Source organism: Fringilla coelebs (assembly GCF_963513975.1).
Source record: "Fringilla coelebs genome assembly, chromosome: 11".
Lineage (NCBI taxonomy): Eukaryota > Metazoa > Chordata > Aves > Passeriformes > Fringillidae > Fringilla > Fringilla coelebs.
In genome coordinates, this window is record NC_140037.1 from 20,349,739 (window position 1) to 20,373,332 (window position 23,594).

At 40.8% G+C, this 23,594-nt stretch overlaps 1 protein-coding gene across 2 annotated transcripts; it reads left to right on the forward strand.

The window, feature by feature from the left end:
• The first annotated feature begins 731 nt into the window (after window positions 1–731).
• APOOL (apolipoprotein O like) lies at window positions 732–14,112 on the forward strand. Of its 2 annotated transcripts, none has more exons than XM_084213105.1 (9): window positions 732–764; window positions 3,935–4,039; window positions 4,811–4,930; window positions 5,964–6,018; window positions 6,161–6,259; window positions 6,586–6,677; window positions 7,031–7,117; window positions 8,689–8,845; window positions 10,508–14,112. In XM_084213105.1, exons 1-9 carry the CDS (start codon window positions 753–755, stop codon window positions 10,603–10,605), a joined length of 825 nt encoding a protein of 274 aa, XP_084069231.1. In that variant the 5' UTR covers window positions 732–752; the 3' UTR covers window positions 10,606–14,112. The 2 variants fall into 2 exon arrangements, with proteins under 2 accessions (XP_084069231.1, XP_084069230.1); XM_084213104.1 differs by lacking the exon at window positions 732–764 and adding an exon at window positions 2,309–2,437.
• The last annotated feature ends 9,482 nt before the right edge of the window (window positions 14,113–23,594 follow it).

Consider the following 23,594-nt stretch of genomic DNA (forward strand, 5'->3'; position numbering starts at 1 on the left):
TTAACTTATTTAAGAGATATAGTCTGTACATTATTAAAAAAAAATAAAACAGAAACAAAAACAAACATTTATTCTTCCTAAATTCAAACAAAGCTTTTGTTTTGAGGGGAAAAAAAAAAAAAGTTGTAAACTTCCGTTGTAAATTTGGACTTCAATAAACGAATTACCTGCACTTAGATTGTGTGTTCATGGGGGATTTTGTGTGCTCTGAGGGAGATCCCGGCTGCGGGCGGTGCAGCCCGATCGGGGCGCGATCCCTGCCCCGGCTGAGGGGGATCCCTGCCCACCTTAGGGCGATGGCGGCTAAGACTCATCTCCGCCCGATTTAGGGCGATCCCGCCGCGGTTGAGAGGGATTCCTGCCCGCTTTGGGGCCATGCCGGCTGAGGGGGATCCCTCCCTGTCTGAGGGGAATCCATCCCTGCCCGCTTTGGGCCACGCCGGCTGAAGGAGATCATCCCTGCCCGATTTGGGACCCTGCCAGCTGAAAGGATTCTATCCCTGCCCGCTTAGGGATGATGCCCACCCCGGCTGAGGGGAATCCGTCCCTGCCCGCTCTGGGGCGATGCCGGCTGAGGGGAATCCGTCCCTGCCCGCCTCGGGGCGACGCCGGCTGAAGGGAATCCGTCCCTGCCCGCCTCGGGGCGACGCCGGCTGAGGGCGATCCCGCCCGGCCCGAGCGCGGTCCCGCCCCGGCCCCTGGGCCCCGCCCGGCTCGGCCCTTCCCGCGCGCCGTACGCGGCGCTGTCCAACATGGCGGCCAAGGTGAGTGTCCGCCCGCCCTCAGGCCGGGCTGCCCCGGCCCCGCGGCTCCGCTGCCCCTCAGGCTCCGCTCCCGCTCTTCCGCCGGCTCGGGACAGCTGGGGCGGCTCCGTGCGGCCCCTCGGGAGCGCCCGGCCCGCCCGCGGGTCCGCCGGTGCCGGCGGGAAGGAGTCCCCGGTGCCGCGGAAGCCGGGGTCAGGCGGAGGAGTGGGGCCGTGAGAGGTCTCTGGTGGTGTGGGGCTTGGCTGGGAAGGAGCTGGTTCGAGAGGTGGTTAAATTGTACAACAGGGAATAAAAGCGGTGTTTCTCTTCTGCTGCTTCTCCGTGTACTCGCAGCCCCCGAAACACCTTCAGCTCGAGGAATATCAAGATGATAGTTTGGTAGTAACATGATAAAGTGCTAGTGGTGCTGTACATCACTAAAACAAGGCTGTTAAAATCATGCTGTTACGAGCTAACAGGGTTACAAGTATCTAAAATATCGCTGGTTGTAGGAATAATACAGTGTCTTTCAACAGAAAAACATGCATGTAAACATCTAAGCTTTCTCACAAATATTTAGTCAGGTTTTCCAGTGTTGGCAATCAGATTGATGAATAGGTTCATCACATGAATCTTCATATTTACTTTTTTAAAGAATTTTAAAAATGTATATATCTCGAAAGGAAAGGATGGTGCCAGTGAGGACATAAATTAGAATAAAGCATTTTACTTTCATTTGTTAAGTCAAAAGAAACTGTCTTTGGCTTTGGTGTCTGGCTGGGTGATCTTGAAGTAATTTGGCTGTTTACTACATAAATCCGAATGATTCAGTACCTTTAGTGAAGTGACATAATTTTATATGTGTTCTTTACTATTTACTATGAAATATTTATTAATAAGGGTTTTATTCTTCTTAAGATGTCACTGTCTGTGGGTCACTTACCAAGATTAAACCCAAATCTGTGGAGTGTCAGGGAGTTGAGGTGAACTGGAAGGATCTGTTCCATTTGTGGGAGGGTTTTTGGTGCTGGTGATCAGAGATTTATAAAGATATACCTGAATTAGGGTACTGGGTTTGACCTGCCAGCCTCTGGCAATTATGTCTCATGTAACTTGTGGGGAAAATAAACCAAAAGGATGTGAGACAGTTTTGTGATCCCCCTCAGGACATCTCAGCGGTAGGAGAAAGTCATAAACCTGTGACTCTTTATTCTTTAATTAACTTTTTTTTTCATGGAAAATATGATATGAGGTAGCTGCTAAATTTTAATCTTATTTTACCCTGGCTAGTAGATTCCCATTTTGTGATACAGAACTCGTATATTTTTTGATATAAATCCATGCATCAGATTTTTGCATATACTCCAGTCCTTTGTTTCCATTTGTTTTGAGGCAGTTCCTGCCTTCAGGGCAAGTTTCCTGCTCCAATTCTTAAAGTAAGCACAGAGAATTTGCAGTTTCAGTGGGAAACAATGACTTGGAGATTAGCATAAATTAACTATATGGTTTTATTATGGTTTAGTTTGTATTCTGCATCTTTTGAGCGGAGGATAGTGAATTCTTTGTAGTGGTGTAGCTTTTTAACTTTTTAACTTTTTTTTTTAATAGAATCTGTATTTTTGATCGTTGATAAGATTCCAACACTTTGAAGCAGATTGTTTGAAATGCAAAGAATTAAAGCCAAAATTATCCAGGTACATTTGGCAGTTTTATTATTGTATTTTGATTGGTCTTACTCCAGTTCTACTATTAAGAGATGTAGCTGTAACAATTTTCTGCTGGAGAGCACATAAAGCATTTCTTCAGCAAATAATTCCTGTTCAGGCTTCTCATCAAAAATATTGCCATGTCTGTTTGTCTTTGGTGTATTTTTTATTTCTGGGAAACCTTCAGGTTGTCAGTGTTGCAGGTCAGGACCTGGCAGTGATGTTACAGGGAGTGTTTTAATACTGGCCATTGACCTTTCCTTCTGGTGGTGTTTAGCTCTGTGTCTGTGCAGAATTCATCTCCAGAAATGTCACCTGGCTTTTGTACCTGCAGCAATTTCCTGGATTCCTCAAAAAGGTTTTTATTTATTTGTAAGTCAGTTATCAGCTGATGTTCTGGAGTCATTCTAGTGGCTGAACATGCAATCTCAGGGTGTTTCACAGCTCCAGCCTGTTGCAGGGGTTTGTCTCTGTGCTTCTTTCCTAGTGTTTGATAGAAAAATATGATCCTGATATTTCTTAATTCTCAGTAACTTCTGTGGAAGTTGTCATAGGTAAAATACTTACTGGTTTCTTTAGCTAAACAATATATGATTTTCATTGGTTGATACATAATGCCTCATAAGGAACTTCTAGTAAAATAGTTTCAATAAATTAGTACTAAAAACCACTTAGCTGATTGAGGTCTTTTTAGTGCTAGATAAAGAGCAGCTCCATGCAGTGAAGCCTCTTTAGTGTAGTCAGGTTGATATTGCTTTTTCTTTCACTCTGGTTCTTTGTGATTTCAACAGAAAAGAGTGAAACCCTCTTGGGATAACTGCCAGTGTAAATGTTAGCCAGTACAGCTATTTCCTTGGATCTTTAAACATTTATGTGTTTGTCTGCCGGCACCCAAAAGTAAAGCAATTACTGTCAGCCAGGAGCTGGACCACTTTGATCATCCTCTGTATAGCTTTCTCTTTTACATTGAGAACAGAATCCATTGTGACTTTTAAAAATATATATTTTTTTTTAAAGTGAACAATACAATTTTTTCATGCTCTATGACTTTTAAATTCAGTTTTCCTTCTTGTGTGTGCTGAAAATTGGTGTCTTGTTCTGGTAGCATGCTGTATGAAAGTAAGCAATCTGAATTATGATAGGCTTAAAATAGTTTGTTTTTTTTAATAATTCTTCATAAATGGAATTCCTGTATGCTGAGTAAATTACAACTGAATTTACCCTAACAGGTGATGGAAACATCAGTGTGGCTTTGAACACAAAGTTCTTCCTGCTATTTTAGACATAAAACTGTTCAGGGATCTTTAACCTTTTCTTTACCATTATAATTTGAGAAAATCTTTGTATAAGTCAGAAGACATTTCTAAAAGGCATAATGCTTTAAAAAGGCTTTGAAAGTGACTTGTTTAATCTCATATTTGATCAATCCTAAGGGAAATTTTAATTTCAACAATAAGACTCCCCTTTTTCATCTCTCTGTCCCAGGTGGCAAAGCTGGCAGCTGTTTCTTCTGGGCTGCCATTTATATGTATTACTGTATATGCAGCAACAGAAAAGGAATCAAAAAGTCAGCTGGTGAAGCCAGATAAGGTATGAATCTTCCTCTTTTTTGGTCTTTAAAATAATACCAGAAAAACCTGCAGAATAGCAGCTCTGTCCATTGAATTACATTATCCAGTAACAAAAATACATAGCAAAGTAATATGTGATAATAAATAACTGACCACTATGGCTCAAATAAAACACAAAGTGCTACAGTACTGGATTAGTGGTTTTATCTCATTTTCATTATTACAGTATTTCAAAGATGAAGTCAAAAAAGGTGAAAATAGAAAACTGACTGATGAGTCCTTTTCTAATGTGCAATTGCTAGTAGTACACACATCCACCTTCTAATTATTCTTGCACATGCCTTTGCTTCATACTGAGTAATTCTGCTTCTAAGAACCCACAGCATTGTTTCAGTTTTCATTTCCAAAGAGTGAAGTCCCACTTGCGCACAGTCAGTTTAGAACCCTAAAAGTTCATAATTCCATGGAGAGGCTTTGTGTGCTGCAGGGGGAACACTGAGCGTTTGCAGGCTTGGAAAACCCCTTGCAGTGCAGCACTCATGGGAGCAGAGCTGTGTCCCTGCTGCTCAGCTCTCTCTGTTTGCAGCATTCCTGGGAGCAGAGCTGTGTCCCTGCTGCTCAGCTCTCTCTGTTTGCAGCATTCCTGGGAGCAGAGCTGTGTCCCTGCTGTTCAGCTCTCTTTGCAGCACTCATGGGAGCAGAGCTGTGTCCCTGCTGCTCAGCTCTCTCTGTTTGCAGCATTCCTGGGAGCAGAGCTGTGTCCCTGCTGCTCAGCTCTCTCTGTTTGCAGCTCTCCATTTACAGCGCGCCCCCGCTGACGTCCAGGTACATCGAGGAGCAGCCGGGGCAGCTGCAGCAGCAGCTCACGGCTCTGCGGAGGTCGACCAGCCACTACTTCGGGTGGTGCCAGGTAAGGGATGCACCCAGCCTTTCCTGCACTTCTCTCAGCACTACACTACTGAAAAAACAGGTTACTTCCCTCTGGAGGGTTTTTTTGGCACTTCCTTGTCTTGCATAAGATAATTTTGGGTGGAAAAATGAACCCTCCTTCTATAGCAGGAGTTGTGTCAGTAAATTCTTGCTGGGAGAACTTGAGGGTGTTTCAGAGTCTGAAATTCCAGGTGCAGTCTATGGAGAAGGAGCTGCTTCCAAAGGGCAGTACCTGACAAAAAAGACAAACAGAATGCATCCCATATATCTGTTGCAGCAGGCTGTTCCTCATGAGCCAGAAACACCTCCCAGCTCTGTTACTGCATGTTCCAGATGGAGAGGGAACTGTGGTGCCTGTTACTGCTTTTGTACCTGCTGGGAAACAGCAGCTTCACCCTGGCTGTTGGCCAGAGAAGATTTTGTGCTTGTGTTTTGCTTTTACAAAAAAATGTAGACCCTAATAGTTGAAAAAAAATTCAACACGTCATCAAAATGTATTTTCTGTAAATTGTGATTCCGTTGGTCTGTCAAAATATTGTCAGTGACTGCATGACTGAAATATTCTTATTATAAGTCTGTACCAAACTTTTAATGCCGTTAATCATTGTCAGTTCCTGTCACTGAGTAGCAGTGACCTCTGGTGGTACAAATTCGGTGTTGTTCTTTTAGTTTTCCCGGGAAAGTCTCTAGGGAAGTGAAGATTGTATTTTATAATTGAATTGTCTTATACAATTGGCAGCCAGGTGTTTTCCTACTCTAGAGTTCATGAGATGTCAGTTTTGAAAGGGAGCTTACATTAGGGAGATTTTTAAAAATTTATTAGTTGCCAATGTAAGTTTTAAAAATATAAGTGTTTGTTACAAAGAGGGGTAGATCTCTGCACGGCCTTTCTAGAACGTCACTGGTTTGGGTTTTTTAAAGTTACACAGTATTTCTTTGTCTCACTGTGCTATGTGTGAACAGCTACTTTCATAGAGATTTTACTTTGTGGTTTTGTTTTTCTTTCTTTGTAGAGTGTCTATGTCTTTATTAAAAATGGAATAACGCATTCAGTTCAGTTTGGAAAAGGTAGGCAAGTCACATGGCTCATATCATCTCTATAAACTCTCAGTAAAATCAAGATTTTCATCTTTATTTCTTAAGTGAGAAATAAAACGACCAATACTGAATTGCCCTGCTTCTTGTTTGTCTTTTTTTTCCCATTTCTTAGATGCTTATGTTTACCTGAACAACCCTCCCCCAGATTTTCTTCCCAAAGCCGCTGTAATTATGGTGTCAGGCCTGGCTGGCGTAGTGCTGGCAAGAAAAGGTAGGGCTGGCTTGTTTTCATGACTGCCCTGTGGGGTATGGAGCATGTAACAGTTCTAGTGGTCAGAATACTCTTCTGAAACATTGGCAAAAGCCCGTGGGACTAAAATAAATTCCTGGTAAATGAAGGGACATTGTTGATTGCTGTTAGGAGCTGGCTGACAGCTGACAGATCAGGACTAGACAGACTAATGATGCAATTCTTCTCATTCTTCATAATATTGAAAAACCTAGTTTGGGATTATTTCTCTCTGCATTTAATGGCTACAGTTACTTAGTTTGCATTTCATTTTTGTTCAATTAATCAAAATATTTTGCTTTGTACAGGTTCTAGATTTAAGAAAATTGCTTATCCATTGGGACTTACTACTGTAGGATATTCTGTTTGTTACCCAGCTCAGTCAGTGGTCATTGCTAAGGTGAGTTTCTGATTTTATCTGTGGTCATTTCCAACACAGTGGGACAAGTTTGGATCCTTTAACCTGGTGCTCCATCTATTGTGCTAACATTGCCAGCACACTGCTGATCAGGGCTTGATTTCATTTGGAGTAGGTGGATTTAGCATGAAAATGTTTCCTGTGGATTCCTAATATCAATTTAAGCATTATTCACAATTTGCTTGATGTAAGGGAAATATGTACTAGATCTTGAAAAGTAGATGCCTTAGGATGGAGTCGAGCATGTTCTCATGCAAACATGATTAATTTCATTTGAATAGTCTGTCTTTGTATTTCAAAAGCTGTTGTTAAATTATGTTTCTCTAAAAAAATAGGTCACGGGGAAAAAGTTACTTCATGCAAGTAACCAGACCTATGAGGCTGTGAAGTCACTGTGGGAAGACAAGGGAACTGCCACCAAGGTGGGACTTGGGAAGTCATTGCAACTCACACATTGAGAGGGAGCTTAGAAAGTTGTGGTCTCTCATGCTGATGCTGTTCAAGGTTTACTGATGGTGTTAAGCAAGTCACAAACCCCTATTCTGATCTGTTTGTCACTTCAGTATTTAATTGTTTTTACAACTTTCACACCAGTGGATATTGAGATCCCCTCTCAGTAGTAGTCCCATGCAGGGTGCACAAGAGAAGAATGAGTTTCACTTCAGAGCTCCTTTTTTATCTTGGCATGAAGGAGCTATTTTGATTCAAGCTATGGTCTTAAGCAGGCCCTGAATTTAGTTTAAAGACTAAAGACACTCAGGGTTACAGTAGGTATGACTGCCTTACTGCTCTACAACCCTTGCAGGAAGTCTGGTTTATTTAACCTGGGATATGAATTGTCCATGTCTGGTTTATTTCTTCTCCTTATCCTGTCCTCATGGCAGCCATAGTGAATCAATGGTCAGTAACCTCTTTATATTGACCTACTACATATGGAAGAGTTATCAGGGTTTTTGACATTCTCATCCCCACTATAGCCTTCTCTTACAGAGCAAGCTTTCTAACTCTAATGTAATTCTTGTTATTGTCTCGAAATTCCTCAGAATTTCCTCTACTTTCTCTCCTTTTTTTTAGGGGATTTTGTGTGGTTTTTAAGTGAGGCAGTCCAAATAGGACATATTAAACACTTGAGGCCTTGCCAGCAGAGAATAGAGGGCAATATGAATCTTCTGTAAATTACATATGGAATTTGGGTTGGTAATCCCAGAATTAAATGTGGGCTTTATCCAACCCAAAAGGTTTTCTTTCCTCAAGTGAAAATTTATAAAACCCTGACAAAAGTAGCACTTCCCAAGTAGAATTGCAGCTTTTCACAGTAGTTTTTCATTGCTCTTTTCAAGCAAATTTCAGTTTTTCAGTTATATTAATGTGTAGAAATATTTTGCTTTAAATTTACAGTGCTCATTGGCATGCAGTCCTCACCATATATTTCTTCTGAGAAGCACAAATGGAATTCTGAGTTTTGAAAATGGGATTCAGATAACTGTCATTAAACTGATAGCAAAACAAGAATTGATGTGGTGCATACACTTTTATTAACTTCATTTTTTCCCCTGAGTGAAGCCTCTTCCCAGGACATACTATTTCTCATTACTAGGGTGTAACCATGATTTATCTTTCCATCTCCTGCTAACTAGGGGTAGACACACTTAGGGCTGTTTCAGTCTTGTGTAAGGCTAAAGGCTCCTCCCCTGGAAATGCACTTGTGAAGTTCTTGGAGGGTCTCAGGTAAAACAACAGCTTCTGTCCTAAGTATATACTCATGACAATTTCCCTTCGACATGAGTTCATTCTATCTGATCTGTGGGGTTTCATGAATTTTACTTTTTCCAGCTGTGCCCCTGGTGTGCAGCTGACTACTTGAATATTATTGTATGATGTCATATCTGAAAATAATTTCATAAGATAAGCTCCCAGACTTGAAAGCTTTATTTTGCAATAATGTATTAAGCATATACCCATGTGCTTTCTTTTATTAATGTTTGATTCACAGCTGCAGCAGGAGTCAAAACCAATTATACAAGAAGATAAGAAAAAGAAGGGAATTTCTAGTACCAAACCTGAGTCTGCTGTTCAGTCAGGATCATTTAACAGAACTAAATCTTCTCCAGCAGAGTGTCGCAGTAATGAAGATCCAGTGCCTTCATCAGGTGAATTAAACATTTCAAGTGTAATCTCAGGGCAACTTGCAAATCCAATTAGTTGACTTAATTTTGCACTTACTCTTGCTCTAAACTGGAGCAGGCTGTCAGTGCATATTATTCTTGAGAGCATATTTTACATGCTGTCATTTAATACATATTTCAGAGCTTCAGGGAGGTGATAATTTTCTCACTGTGGACCTTGTCATAATAACAGAATTATATATTTGCTGTTCTCTCTCAATAATGTCAGAGAACCAATATCAATGTAAACCAGGTTCTTTCATAGGCCAAAATAAGGAATAATCCAAATGCAAGTCACACAAAAAGGTTTTAATTTGGATAATTATTTGAAAATTGAAGTCTCAGATGGATTTCATTACTTATAGCCTCTGTTAACAGTGCAGAGTTGGTCCATAGTGGAATGAAAGAGGAGTATGTAATTGAGAAATGAAGCATTGGATTTAATTGTGCTGGGTTTTCTGCAGTGCTTCCTTGTGCATCTTAAGTGGTTGAGATAATCAGCTAGATCACATAATAGCCTGTTTAACAGACAAAAATGTGGTAGTCCAATTTTTAAGAGAAAACAGCGGAATTACCTATTAAAGGAGAACTAAATTTGTTTTAAAGTATTGTTACCTTTTGTAAGGGCAACTTCTAAATTTTATTTGGTACAAGGAAATCACTTGGAAGGAAAGAATTGTTACCAGAGATTTTTTTTTTCTGGAAAGCAAGCAGAATGTACTTGGATGAGAATTAGTATTTTTTTCCCTTTATTTTCACTGTAGTGTGCATTCACATCTTTGCTTTGCACCCGAGTTTTTTCTGATTTAGTTTGTGGAATGCTTTGATCTGTTTTTACACTTGCTCCAGGCCAAACTGTCTTTATTGGGTTTGTGTTTATAGATCTGTCATTGCTTTCATAGGTAGAATTAGTTCATGTCCTTAATACAGCCAAAAATATCCCTGCCCTAAATGAATCTGTGTTGCCAGAGATGTTTATTTTCTCAGTCCAAGTGGGGCAAAGCTTTCAGGAGAATGTAACACCCTTTGTTGGACCAAGTGATGTAGCTAGAAAAGAAGCAGATCAGGAACAGGAGCCACAGACCCAGAAAAGCTGCCTTTATATTCCCCTAGATGCTCTGGAATTGCAGTATCATTAAATATGTCAGCCTGTGCCCTGTCCTTCAGTGAGTGGGAGGGTTCAATGATTTACTAAGCTCAGGTTGTGGTTTTTGGAAGCACAGAAGTGAAACTAGGTGAGAGTGCTTGTCTTCATTTGGAATTCTTGCCATCTGGCAGCAGCTTCAGGGGAGAGCTGGCAGGGTTGGTTGTGGGATCCAGCTCTGCTCCTGGGCAAGAAACACTAGGGAACACTTCCATGCCTTGAACTTTCCCTTCCTTTCCATGGGCAAAACATCACAATTTCTTCTCTCACTCTGCTGGGTTAGGAGGTGGAGTTGGAGAGTGAGAAGAGGTCCTGCTCTCCATCCATGCTGTGCTCAGTGTTCCAACCTGCCCTCATCCTCCTTCTTAACACACTTTGAACTGGAACAGACAGATTTTGATCTTTCCTAAGTTTTGGTAATATAGAAATCACTAAGCTTTTTTTTCCTTACAGCTTGAGTATAAGCATACTTTTAAACCATATTTCTTCACTATCTCTAACAGGAACAGTGAAGAAATCAAAATTTAAGCCTGATCCAAAGCTTATGGACCATGGTCAGTCCAGCGCCGAAGATGTGGACATGTACAGCACCAGGAGCTAAGCCAAGTCTGCTTTACAAAATGCAAAATGTTACAGATAAGGGGGAGGGAAGAAGGGAAGGAATAATCTTTACAATACATACTCTGTGAGGTATAATTTCATCAGATATTTTCTTATCTCCAATTTGTATTATTGACTTACATGATTCTGTTTAGTGCTTATTTTGTTCCTGACTCCATATAAGCAGTGGGAATTCACTCAGTGTCATTAGTGAGACACTGAGAAAACAAGATTTGTCAGTGTCTTCTCCCAGTGGGGCTTCTCTGTGCCAAACTTGCTAATAAATGTCACTTCACAAAGGATATTTGAAAATGCAAACGTATCTCTGCTTTGGCTTAGATGTGAATGAAGAATGTGAGGGATGGGGTTTGCAGAGGCTTCTTTGTCTTTTATCTTTCAGCTCTGGAATGAAGTGCAAGTTCCTGCTGATCTGAGTATCCTTAAAATCTCCGTGGTTGTATCATGTGAACAGCATTGGCTTTAAAGCTCGTGTAAAAGAGTCACTTTTTTCATTACAGAATAATTTGGTACTGTTTGCCTCTTTCACAAAGGTGAACGGAAGCAACTCCTTGCCCTGCACACCTCTGCAGTGTTCAAATGTCTCTGAAGTTGGGCAAAAACACACAACTGATCTCTAAACTTCCTTTCTAGACTATGCATCAGCTTTCACCTACTTGGAAGAACTGTGTTTGAATTGCTTAATCCATGGAACTGATACTGAATTTATATAAAATCCATTAGAAGTGTTTAGGAAGTTGGAAATCTGTAGTTTCAAGGTTTATACTGCTGACAGTAAAAATGCAGAAGTAGTAGGCAGCCAGCTTTTTCATCCCACAAGTTTGTATGCAATATCTCATTGATTTTGGTAGGATTTCTGAGAAATTCTGTGTTTTTCCATAAGAATATTAGAAATTAAGTTTCCAAGGATGAAACTTTCAAACGCTGCTTTTATCATGGTGCATATCCCTGTACTTCTGTTCATCCTTCATTCCTCTTCATTCTGTTACCTTTTTTTTAAGGAAAATATGGGCTTTGCTATAAAATTGAGGGGGAAGCAAGAGAAACCACATGAACAGATAGTGTGGATTGAAGGCTGAAATGCTGAAAGCCTGAAATGCTGCTCTTCTCAGCACTGGGATGTGATGGGATATTTGCTTCTGCTCTCCAGAAGAAGAAATTTCACAACCTGATTTCTTCTCCGAGGCTGCTGATGCAAAGTCAAATGACCAGTGAAATACAGGCAGAATTGCTGATATCCCTGTGGGATCAGCAAAGTTGTGAGGAGGTGCTGCAGGATGGAATGTGCAGAAGGCACAAATGGTGCATGAGCAAAAGAAAAGCTTTTAGGATGGATCAGAAACAAATTGATATTTTAAAATCCAAATTTCAGGTGAAGTGTTGGTCTTTGTTACACAGAGTCCAGTGCAAGGTGAAGTCAGAAAATGTGAAGTTTAAAAGAAGAATTCCATTAGTGAAAATTGCCTGGGACAGCTGATAGGATTTAATGTCTTTTGTTTCTTTAATCGTCTCTTAAAGGCCCAGGCAACTGTCAGAATGCAGGCAGCAATCAGAGGATATTAAATCAATCTTCAGAGAGCTCCTGGACATGACACATTTAGTGTTTCATCACAGAGAGAGGAGTAGAAAAATTAGATGGCTGGGCTTCATATACCATTTCCAGGGAAAAAAATGAAGACAAGTGAAAATTGTGAAGAAATTATCATTTTCAAGTGCATGACTGAATGCCAGAAATTGTATTATCTGTCTCCCTTTGATAACATTCTAGATAAAAACATGAAGAAAAAGCCATCTGCTCTTCTCCTAAATTGTTAAATTCTAACTTTGAGTGATGTGTTACCACAGCAAGTCAACAGGAGAGGTAAGATGATGCAGGTTTGCTTGGATTTTGCAGGAGTTTACTGTGGTGAGATTTTTCAGGCCATAATGAAAAACTGCTCAGGAATTGGTCTCGTGGGAGCAGGGAGAGGAGCTGCACGATTGCTGTTGTGGAGCCAGCACATCTGTCCTTCCCAGGAGAGCAGCCTTGAGACACAGCCTCTTCCCTGGTGCCAGAAACTGCCCTGGGACTGCCCAGGCACTGAGGGCATTTCCACTCAGCTCTGGGGGTGCAGGTGGGGCAGTCTGGGCTGCAGATGTCCCTTAGCTCTGTGGCTGGGCAGGCAGGAGTCAGGAGTTCCATGCCAGCCCTTCCATTGCACCCCTGATGCTGTTCATGCTGTGCATGGCCCTGGTGCCAAAGCTGTCCTGGGGCTGCATTTCAGGCTCAAATGACTCCTTAGGGGAAACACTGGGATAGAACTAAACCTCAGAGTTAAACATCATAACTTAAAATGAGTGTTCCTGCCCACTCTGAACAGCAGGGATGTGGTTCTGTAGCTGACAGAATGGAGTCCCTGTGCTGTGTCATGTTTTGGTAGGTGAGAGGAGTGAGCAGCACAGGATTATTCCAGCTCAGGGTTTGCCAGGTGGCTGCCCCATCCCTGGAAGTGCCCAGGGCCAGGTTGGACAGGGCTTGGAGCAGCCACCTGGCATAGTGCAAGGTGTCCCTGCCCAGGGCAGGGGTGGAAGCAAATAGGCTGTAAAGTCGATGGTGATGCTGCTGATGTTATTGTCACTTTTTAATTTAATTTTTTCATCAGCTGAGATTTCTGTTTCTCTTCAAGGCAGGATAATTTTCTGTTCATTTTATTTGTATCACCAGTTTTTGTTTACTATCCCCACACAGTGGGGTTAAAATTAGAAGGTCTTGGTAGTGAAACAGGGACAGCTGAAGATAGCTCTTCCCTAACTGCAGCCAAAGAAAGTGGGAGAGAAGTATGGAAAGTTTGTATTCTGGCTGGGTGTGTTCTCTGCCTTCACTTTGGACATCTGAACCTCCAGGGTTATTCAATACTTTACTCCTGACTGCAAGGAGTTGTAGCCACGTGTCTGTATTAGTAATTTCTAGTAAAGGTGCTATGCAATGGCTTTAAAAAAGCAAACTCAGATCTAGATGATGCCATGCTTGTGAGTCCTGGGTAACCATGTGCCTGACTTGGGCTCTTGAAGATTTCAGACCCAATAGACAAATCTGTTACACTGAAAAGTTAACATAAAACATGGGAAAAGTTTTATTGTGAGACGTGATTTTATTAATTTATAGTGAAACACTTTGAATAGCCTCTCAAATGTATCCTTAAAGGTCACTTAAGTTTATTTCACAATGCAATAATACAGTAACATAAAAGTAAGAATGTATATTGTAATTTTTATATGTTATATATTTGTGAAAAAACCAATGTCTTAAAGAATGGGGTCACATGGTATTTTATACAGGAATAGCTTTAATTTAATGCATGGGGTTTTTATTTATGGTTGATTGTATTCAATATAGAGAGATTTGGAGCTTGTTGATATTAATTTTTTATTTACATAAAACTGATTGTGATACTTTATTTTGTTATATCTCTGTGGGGCACCTGGAAATAAAGAGTGATAAGATACTTTTTAAAAAGTTAGTTTAATTTTTGTCTGTTGTTTTCATCTGTAGGAAAATGGTCAGTTCCTTCCCTTTAAAGTACTTTTTAAGAGTTCATTTCTAATGACTAAGTCACACTTGGTTTATTAATGTTGGGGGAAAAACTTCACCCCTGAAGTACTGAAACACTGCTGGAACAAATCCCTGAAGCAACAGGACAGATCAATGCTCAGTGGCCTGAATTTTGAGAAGTGCTTCCATTTTCTTCTCTTGGTATTTTTTGTAAAGAATGGTGTAGTTCAGGACTTGGAAAAACTGAAGATTTTATTCATGCTGGAGGAGTGACACTGTTCAAGAAGGAAGCAGGTGATAAATGTGTTTGTCTCAGTGTGACTGTGCCAATCTTCCAGATAAAGTAATTTGCCAAGCAAGGGCCATAAATTATGTAATCCATGGTGTAAGCTAAAGAGTGAGCTCCTCGAAAGGAGGAGAATTGTGTGAATGAGTAATGGGGCTGTGTTAATGGCACATTGTCCCTGTGATTCTTGAACAGCTTGGGAGATGCTGGAAAGGAACTGGAATGCAGCAATGTTGTTATCTTGTAGTGAAAGTTTGGAGTCTTTTAGTGAAAAGCTGAAAACATTTTAAATCCAAAAGAAAGTGGAAGCCACTACTTTTTAAAAAGGCCAATCAGTAGGGACTGGATTGATTGTGTGTGGTTTTTATTTTAAAGTGCAGGATTCCCAGAAGCCAAGCTCAGCTATGTGCTGATGGCAAGCACAGCCATCTTGAACCAGATCTGAATTAAGATTAGAGATCATGAGCAGTTCCATCTTCCACCATTAATTTTGGTCAGTAACTTTGGTTTGCTTACATGCCTCTCTTTGAAGAAATTAAATTAGCCTGGATGTCGTTAATAGAATGAATAACTTGGCACTTGATTGTGCTGAGTTCCAGAATCTCAGACAATAAGAGGAGGAAATGGGTGTGCTGTGCAGTACAAAGCTCTCAGCTGTTCAGGTCTGCTGGCTCTGGGTTTATTTGCTGTTACCCAAGTGGGCACTGAAAACAGAAACTGACTCTCAGCCTCTGCAGCCCTCCCTCAGGCCAGGTCCAAACCCTCTGCATCCAGTAAATGCCAATAATGTAGCAAAGTCAAGAGCTTTGGGTTTTTAACCTGCCTCAGTAAATCATCTCACCCAAGGAAAAACTGTCCATTGCATCAAATCTGAGAGCTCAGGTAAAGGTGTTTGTTCATCAGCCAACATGAGGCTCCCACTGAGCAGCTGGAGCTGGAGCCAGAGGGGAATTCCCTGTCAGCAGGAGAATGGAGCATCTGCAGGAACTGCTTCTTCACACTTCTGCCTTACATCTGCAGAAGGATCATGTAATTTCTTTCACTGAGGTAAATATTAATTTCTTTGTTGTGGTCTGTTGTAAAGCAGTCTTCTGGCAGGACTGAGAATCTCTTATCTACTGCTGTAATATTAAGTGCTGTTGGGCTTTAGCCAAAGCAGTATTCTTTCAAGAATTTGCTAGGCATTGATTTTTTGAGATCATTATTTATCCTTTGAAAAGCAAAGGTTAAAGTTTACCTTTTGCTATTAATGTAACTGTGCTTGGCATGCTTACATAAGCAGCCAGCTCCTGTCAAATTAGGAAATCCACGCTGGGATTTTATCAGTTATGGATTAGTTCTGAAAGCCCTGTGCTAAGAACAATGCTTGTGCTAACTTCAGCTTCAATGCAGTCAAACTCCACAAACTTTGGGTGTAACCTGGGTAGTGTTTGGGGTGACCACAGAGTCAGGATCTTCTTGTGCAGTGAATGTTGAGAATTTTTAAGGACTCTTTAGATAATAAAGAAGAAAGATGACAGGGGGTGTGCTAAGGTGTGAGTTTCTGTCATCACTCATCCTTGCCACATGGGTATTTTCTATTTTTCTCAGAAAAATGAAAAATTAATCGACAAAATGTAGTGGTAGATACATCCAATTACAGAATTCCCTCCTTGCCATCACATCCATCTTTGATGGCTTCAGGACCATGGCTTTGTCTTTTAAAACAGTGTCTGTTCCAGGAAATTGTCTGCAAATGCAGTGCAAGTTTGTTATCTGTAAAAGGTAACATCAGCCTAAAAGGAGAAGAGAGAGGCTCCTGACAGATACCTAAGTGTGTTGAAATTTATGTCATTAAATGAATACCTCACATCTGATTACAAAAATTCAGAAACAGCAAGATTAATGAGATATTTTTATGGAACTGCTTTGTTTCATAAAGGAATATATGCTGGGCAAGTTATCAGGAAGTTGTATCAGTTTTAAGTTAATTAGTAATTCTTCATAGAGAAGGATGCTGTAAAACAAGCTCAAAATCCACAATCCACAGCAGCAGAAAGGGAAGTTCATTCTGCTGCTGGCAAAGTCAGGAAGAAAAGACCCAGGATGTCCTTTCTGAAAGTCCTGCTGTGCGTCCTGGTCCTGGCCAGCCCCTTGCTGGGTGAAACTTCACAACGTAAGAGCTGCTGGAATTCTGCTTTGTGCCTTCTCAGGGCAGGGACGTGGCCATGTCCATGCTGGGCAGTGCCTCTGGGGGGGACTGCTGCTTGGGAATTCTCCTTAGGCTTTAGGCTGGCTTTATTTCAAATAACAGCAAAACAGTGCAAATGTGAAAACCTTGGTGAGACAGCTGCTGTCATGTGTTTGTTTTCTAATAAGAGTTTTGGTTTGTAATCTGAGGAATTTTTTAGTGCTACTCTAAACTTTCATTTTCAAAAGAAAGTTACCCCTTGAAGGCTAACTTGGCATTTATAGACATAACTTGTCATTTGTAGACCACAATATTTTGAAGGGCTCAGCAGTGAGTTCCTTTATCACATGGAATATTAGAGCAGTAATAGCAAAGGTACACACTCCCTCTCTCCCAGCAGAATCACAACTGGTGATTTTCTGCTGCCTTAGTGTTTTTTGAATCATTGCTAAAAGAATTGTAATTGTGTTACTGATCAGAGGGGTAGCTAAAAACATTGCTTATCTCCCAGAAGAACCATGCCAAATGCTGCTTGGGATTTTTCATTGTTCTATACTTTACAGCCATAACACACAACCTGTAGTCAGGTTTTCTTGGAAAATGTTCCAGTGCTGATGACTCTTGAGAGCATGCAGTGTGTTTAAATGGACTGGTACAAGCCTTGGTCATTGTAATCAGATTTATCTCTGATAGGCAGCAAGTGTTGGATTAGAGGGACTTGGACAGTGGAAAGGAAGGAGGCTTCCATCTCTTTCTGCAGTGCAGGCTGCTCCTAGCACAGTTCCTCTGGCTAAAAATGCATCAGTCAGGAGTTGGTTCTGGTGGGAAGTCTGTCTGACAGTGACAGTGACATTAAAGCTGCTCCAGCAGTTGCCTGCTGGGCTCGGGAGGGTCTGCTCAGAGCTCTCAGCCAGTTCTGACTCTGGCTTCGTTCCAAACGGGGCTCCTCTCCCTGGGAACTGTTGTGCACAATTAGATTTGGCTCTGGTGGCAGTCTGGGGGCTTTTCTGAGTGGTCAGGGTGGTGCCTGGCGTTGAGTCCGAGTGCTGAGCAGAACAGGTAGCAAAGGTTGTGGGGTGGGAGTGCCAAACGTGCTGGTGTTTCGTGCCGATTCAGGCTGCTGAGGGAGTTATTTTTAGCCGGCCAAATACCTGTGAAATACTGTAAACACTCAGATTCTGGAACATAATTTATAGCCCAGTGTTTACACAGCAAAAGAGATAGAGGAGAACCAAAATTAATGCAAACCAGATCCTTTTGTAGGCTAAGCCAAGGAATAATCCCATTGTAGAACACACAAAAAGGTTCTAATTTGGATTTTAACTGGAAGGTTGGAATCTCTAATGAGTCTCATGACTTTTAGTCCTTGTCAACAAGCCAGAGATGATATAGAGTGCAATTCAGACACAACCACACTTAAAGCTATGAGATAAAAACCATAACAACACAAGCCATACAATTTCCTGTCCAACAGGAAGATGGGCAAACATTCAGGGTAAAGTAATTTAAGCGGGTACATTTTCATTTCTCAAATAGCTTCAAAATTTTCAAGGGACAAATCACCAGAAAGTAAGATTTAGTACCATCTACAGAGAACATCTGAAGCATAAATTTCTGGTGTAATTAGCAACACAGCCCACTGACAGTATGTTACTGAATAATTGCATTAAATACTTGTTTTGTTTTAATTCACAGCCAACTGCAATGGAGTTATGGATTTTGAGGCCTGTCTGGGTAATACAGATCAATTCTGTCCTGAAAATATTCCTTGTCTGTGTAAAAATGGAGAACCTTTTTGCAGGTAGTGTGTGGGCTTGGTTTGTTTCTTTAAATATACACCATGTAAATGTCAAATATATTCTAAATGATGAACTAAATTTAGATCCTCCAAAGTAATCCATGAAAATAAATGTTGATCTTCATTCACAATCTGCATAAGTTTATAGTTCTGGTACAAAGCATCAAATATGGGATTTGGGCATAGTATTTTCTTTTTAAAAATATGTGTGGGCCATATCATTCCTAATGTAGATAATCACTGTAGACCTTTATTTTTACAGGCTTGTTCTCTCAACTATCTTACTTTAGAACTGAATTAGCTGTGTAATTGCAAGTTCATTTTTTTCTCAGGTTGATCAAATTTTCTTTTGACTTTAAAAAAAAAAATAGATATCTTAATGTTCTTTTCTCCATTACGTAGTTAGGGTTTTTTCCCTTTTAAAAAATCTATATCATAATGACAGCCAGAAATGTGAGGTTTCACTTCCACTCAGCAGCTTTGCCATGCTGAGAGCAGACAAAGAGACCTTTGACCTGAGCCAGGCCATGACTTGGGTACTGCACCCTGTTCCTATCAAAGCTCCTTATCTTGGACTCCTGAAATGCCAACTTGGACTTGGTTACTCAGAGCCTGGCAAAGTACTTTTGCATTAAACTGGATACGGGTGGGTGTAACTAAGATAAAAAACACCTTTAAACAAACAGGAAAAATAGTGAAACTCTTGGCCCCTGCAGTCTTGACTAATAAATAATTATATAGCAGAATGTTGTACTTTTTTGGCATTGCTTACTTTTGAATTAAAATGCTGTTGCTAAAAGTGAATATTTTTATTTGCAGATGTGATTACTACAGAATGGGCTGGAAGGAGTATTGGTACATGGGCCCCAAATGTAACCACCTTTGGAACACTCTGGATTTCATTTTAGTGGCTACTCTTCCTGGAGTGGCACTGGTTATCATAGTGGTTGTAATATTTTCTGCTGTCTACTGCTTGAAAATGAAAAAAGCTGGGTAAGTGACTCTGGCTGCACTTATAAGGAGTTTTATACTCGAAATGGAAGTTCAGCAAAAGGAGTCTGGTATTCAGGTTACTTTTTAACCTCTGGATGTTTAAAAGCACAAAGTTGCCATACTGCCAAAATACTATTTATACAATTTAAAACTAACTCAAAGCATCTTACCTGAGCACTCAGCACTTACTCAGCATTTTACCACCTCACTCTCAGTCACTGCTTTTCTTTAGGGCTCACTAGGCAAGCTTTAAAGATTGATAAGTACATTTACTACTTAAATTCAACACCACCAAATGTGTGTTTCTGATTTATTTGCTCTTAGGGATTTTTTTCCACAGGTCTAAAAAAAAAAGGAGTAAGACTGATAACTATTGACAAGAGGCTTGGTGTTTAAATACGATTCCTCCCACTCTTGGGTCTCAGATATTGGCAATTTGAGCTGCTTTTTGCTTTCATCACTTTTTCCCAGTGACACCTCTCCCAAGTACACAGACAATATGGGTTTTTCTTCTGTCACCGAGCCCCAGAAGTGTGTCACTGGCCCTTGCTCTGACATAGAAAAGCTGTAATAATACCCAGCTCTTGTACAGCCATTGCCACAGGACATCTAAAGCTCTGACATGGCTGTTCAACCAATCTGCAGCACATAAAACATCTGTCAAGACCCTCACCATTGCTAATGCTCTGAATTCCCATTGTTCCCCCCCCAGGAAGCAGCCAAAGCCTTCAGAAATTCCCATTGTTCCCCCCAGGCAGGAGCCAAGGCCTCCACACAGTGGAGCACATCAGAACCCAGCATTCAGCACTGAGTTCAGCCCAGATCCCAGCCCAGGGCACAGGCACCATCAGCCAGCTGAGGTAAGAGATGGCACAGGGGGCACAGCACGGCCCTCAGGCCTTGGGGATTCAGCACAATGCAATGGGAATAGCAAAAAAAAAACCAGGGAATTTGAGTTTAAAGTCTCCTAGCATTTGATTTCCAAGATCAGCTGAATGCATGTGAGAAGGTGAAACTTGTCATCAAGGATTAAGTGAAATTTTTTTGCCTAGGAGAAAACAAAGAACTAGGGAGTCTTTTTACAGGATGTTCCAACAACTGTTTTCATTTCTGGCCAGTTAGAAGATCAGCTTTAAAAAGAGATCGTGCTCTGCTGTGCCAGTTTTCTTCATTAGGCAAGATGTAGTAGAGATCATGGCTTGAACTAGTGGGTGTCAAGAGAAAAGATGGATAAATACCATTAAAAAATCAATATACAATACAAAGAATCACTGGAAGAGAATATTTGTATGTGTGTGTTCATTTCCTCATTTGGTAGTTCGAGGGATTATTTTACATATTGAGGAACACACAGTGTGTGAGAAGGAGACATTGAAGGCTGTCTGAGAAAAGGGAGAAAATAATCTAGTCTGCTACATGATTTTCTGCTAAATCCATCTGTAGAGTATCAATAGTTTGGCAATGCAGCAGGTCTGAGCCTGCCTTTACCAGGAGATGGTGCTGTTCAATTTTTAACTAATTCAGAATTTAATCCTGCTGATGCTGTTGTTCCCAAGGTGTGAATCAGACCCAATCCTGCAGTTTGGGTAGGGAAGGAAACCATTTGTAAAAGGAATCTTTTTGGGTCAGAGCTGCAGAACTTAGGAGTTTCTGACACCCCAGACTGTGAGTTGTAGTCTAGACATTGTATTTTGTAAGTGAAAAACTGGTTTATACCTTCTAACATTCTGTACCTGGAGAGCTGGTTATTCTAATTTGTTGTCATTTTGCTCTGTGTAACACCTGATCCCCTGCACACAGGATTCCTGGGTTGGACAAATTCCAAAAGTTGTACTGAAAAGAGAAGATTTTAATGATGCCTCAATCCCAAATCAAAGGCAGGATTACAGGTATGCTGCTATTTTTTGTCTTTTGTGCTCGTTCTCACTTTATTACCCTGGTTTGGAGACTCAGAATGACTTTGCAGCTTTGCCAGTGGCACAGCAAGCAACAAAGGTCCAGTAAATGGCAAAGCTCTTGACTGGATTATTCACATACAAATCCTAAAATACTGCTTTATCCAGAGGCTTCTCTGGTTTTCCTTTAATCCCAGAGGCATGGATTTCATTACTGTTTAGAATCACAGTTCCCTGCTTTTGCTTCCTCACTTGAATCCCCCTCAGCACCAACTGCTGCAGCTCTTACTGCAACTTCTGCAGAGAACTTGTTTGCCAGGGTGCAGCTCAGTGAGAGCACAACAGTCTCCTCACATGTAGCAGGGCTCTGCTGCAGAGACAGGCTGGAGCTTGCTGATGTTCCAGTCCCTCAAGGAGGGTTGATTTTTCCAATATAAATGTTGAAAATGTTGAAGGTATAGCTATGGTGAATTTAAAACGTTTTGAAAATAATTGAAGGAATATAGAAAATTAGGTACTGTGGCATTGTTTGTTGTGAAAAGAAAATAAAAGCTTAAAGAGAAAGCTGCTTCTATAAATTCAGTCTTCTCTGTTTGCAGGATGAGGGCTTGACAGTAAAATGAACTTAAAAGACCTTTTACATGTTATTGTCTCTGTGCTGTGCATGCAGTAGTGAGCTTTAATATTTTTATTTTTTCAGTTTAAACTATCCCTTTGTGCAATTTGCAGTATATTATAAGGTTTAATAACCTTTTTCTCTTTTGCACAGTCCCCTGTATGCTCGGCCTCTAAGGACAGCCGATCCAGGATCAGATTATTTCCCTCAGTCCCGAGCCCAGCGGGATGAGTTTGACTATCCCAGGAAGGATTTGCCTTATCCAGTTTATCCAGAGGCGAGACAGCACCGGGTACGTATCAATTACATCCCTCTGCATATTAATTACTTATTCTGCATATTAATTACATACTCTGCATATTAATTATATCATCCATCCTGGTACTGAATACAAATCATCACTAAATTGCTAGTGTTTGTCACTAAGTAAAGATGTGAGCTCACAGAAAGCCTACAGCCACCTATTCACTGTGCAGGTGCTTTCTTCAGGAATGTTGCAGACCCTGCTGAAATGTTTTCAAATATTTCCAAAGCTGTTTTAGTTTGTGTGCATACAGTAGTAATGCTTTCAGTTATTTGCATGAAAATAATCTTCCAAAGCTCTTGGTGAGTGAACACTCAGAAGCAGCACATACTAAGAAAAGAAATATAATAAAATGTAGTTTGATTAGATACAGATTATTTTAATAGCAAGTATACTGGGAAGTGTGTGTCATGCTACTGATTGAATTCTAATTTCTTTACAGAGATACTAAGAACAAGTGCATCCTTTGTCAGAAATGTCTTGGAATGCTGTGTGATCACTGGACAATGCAGGTGCTGAGAGAGCCGTGGTGGGACACAGAGGAACCTGCCATCCTTATTAGAGAGCACTAAATTATTGCAAAGAGAAGGCATCGAGGATAAATGTGGAAGAAAACCTGCTGAATCCCTGATACTGCAGCACACAGGCTCTGGCCCTGGCAGTGTGGTACAAACGCAGCCAAGGACTTGGCCTCTCTCTGTCCCAAGATTTAGCAAATACCTACAAACCCGTTCCCTTGCCTCTTGTCTTTTTTGCTTTGTCTTCCTTGTGTGTTGATCCCAGCTGTCCTGGCTTGCTTTGTAACTTTTTTGTAAATGAGGAAAATGACTACCTTGCCACTAAGTAACAAATAAAAGAGACTGAAGACTGGGATTTATTTCCCATTTTCCAAAAAGTCTGAAGCACTTTACATTGCGATTTCTGTTAAATCATTTTCCTTAGTATTAGGTAATATGTGAAACTATATGACAAAACCAGAATCTTAAGGATTTTCCCTCAATTTAACAAAAATGCAAAGTGGACAAATTTCACTGGATTTACTTCTACTGCTGCAAATTCTGTCAGAAATAAAAGAAGTGACTCTGGTTCCCTCTCTTATCTTCAGAAACACACAGAAGTGGTGTTAGGACATCTGTTTAGAGCCCAGACTATCAGTTTAAACAATCTGACCTCTGAAATTCAGATCCAAAAGTGTCAGAGAATTGTGTCAGTGAATTGCTTTTTTCTGTCATTTCTCAGCCTTGGTGGTGCCACAATCTGACAAACTGTGCTGGTTGTTGACCTCAATCTAGCTCTGTTGTACTGACCTCAGAGCGACCATAGAATGTGAGTGTTCAATTTTATACTCCACCACTGCTCCAAAAAGGAGTAGGAGGAA

Bases quoted from the DNA above. Each gene is read 5' to 3' on its own strand.
- APOOL (XM_084213104.1), top strand. From the start codon at position 2,408: ATGCAAAGAATTAAAGCCAAAATTATCCAG. The intron at 4,931-5,963 runs GTAAGGGATGCA...CTTTCTTTGTAG, and splicing joins ACTACTTCGGGTGGTGCCAG to AGTGTCTATGTCTTTATTAA. The intron at 8,846-10,507 runs GTGAATTAAACA...TATCTCTAACAG, and splicing joins AGATCCAGTGCCTTCATCAG to GAACAGTGAAGAAATCAAAA.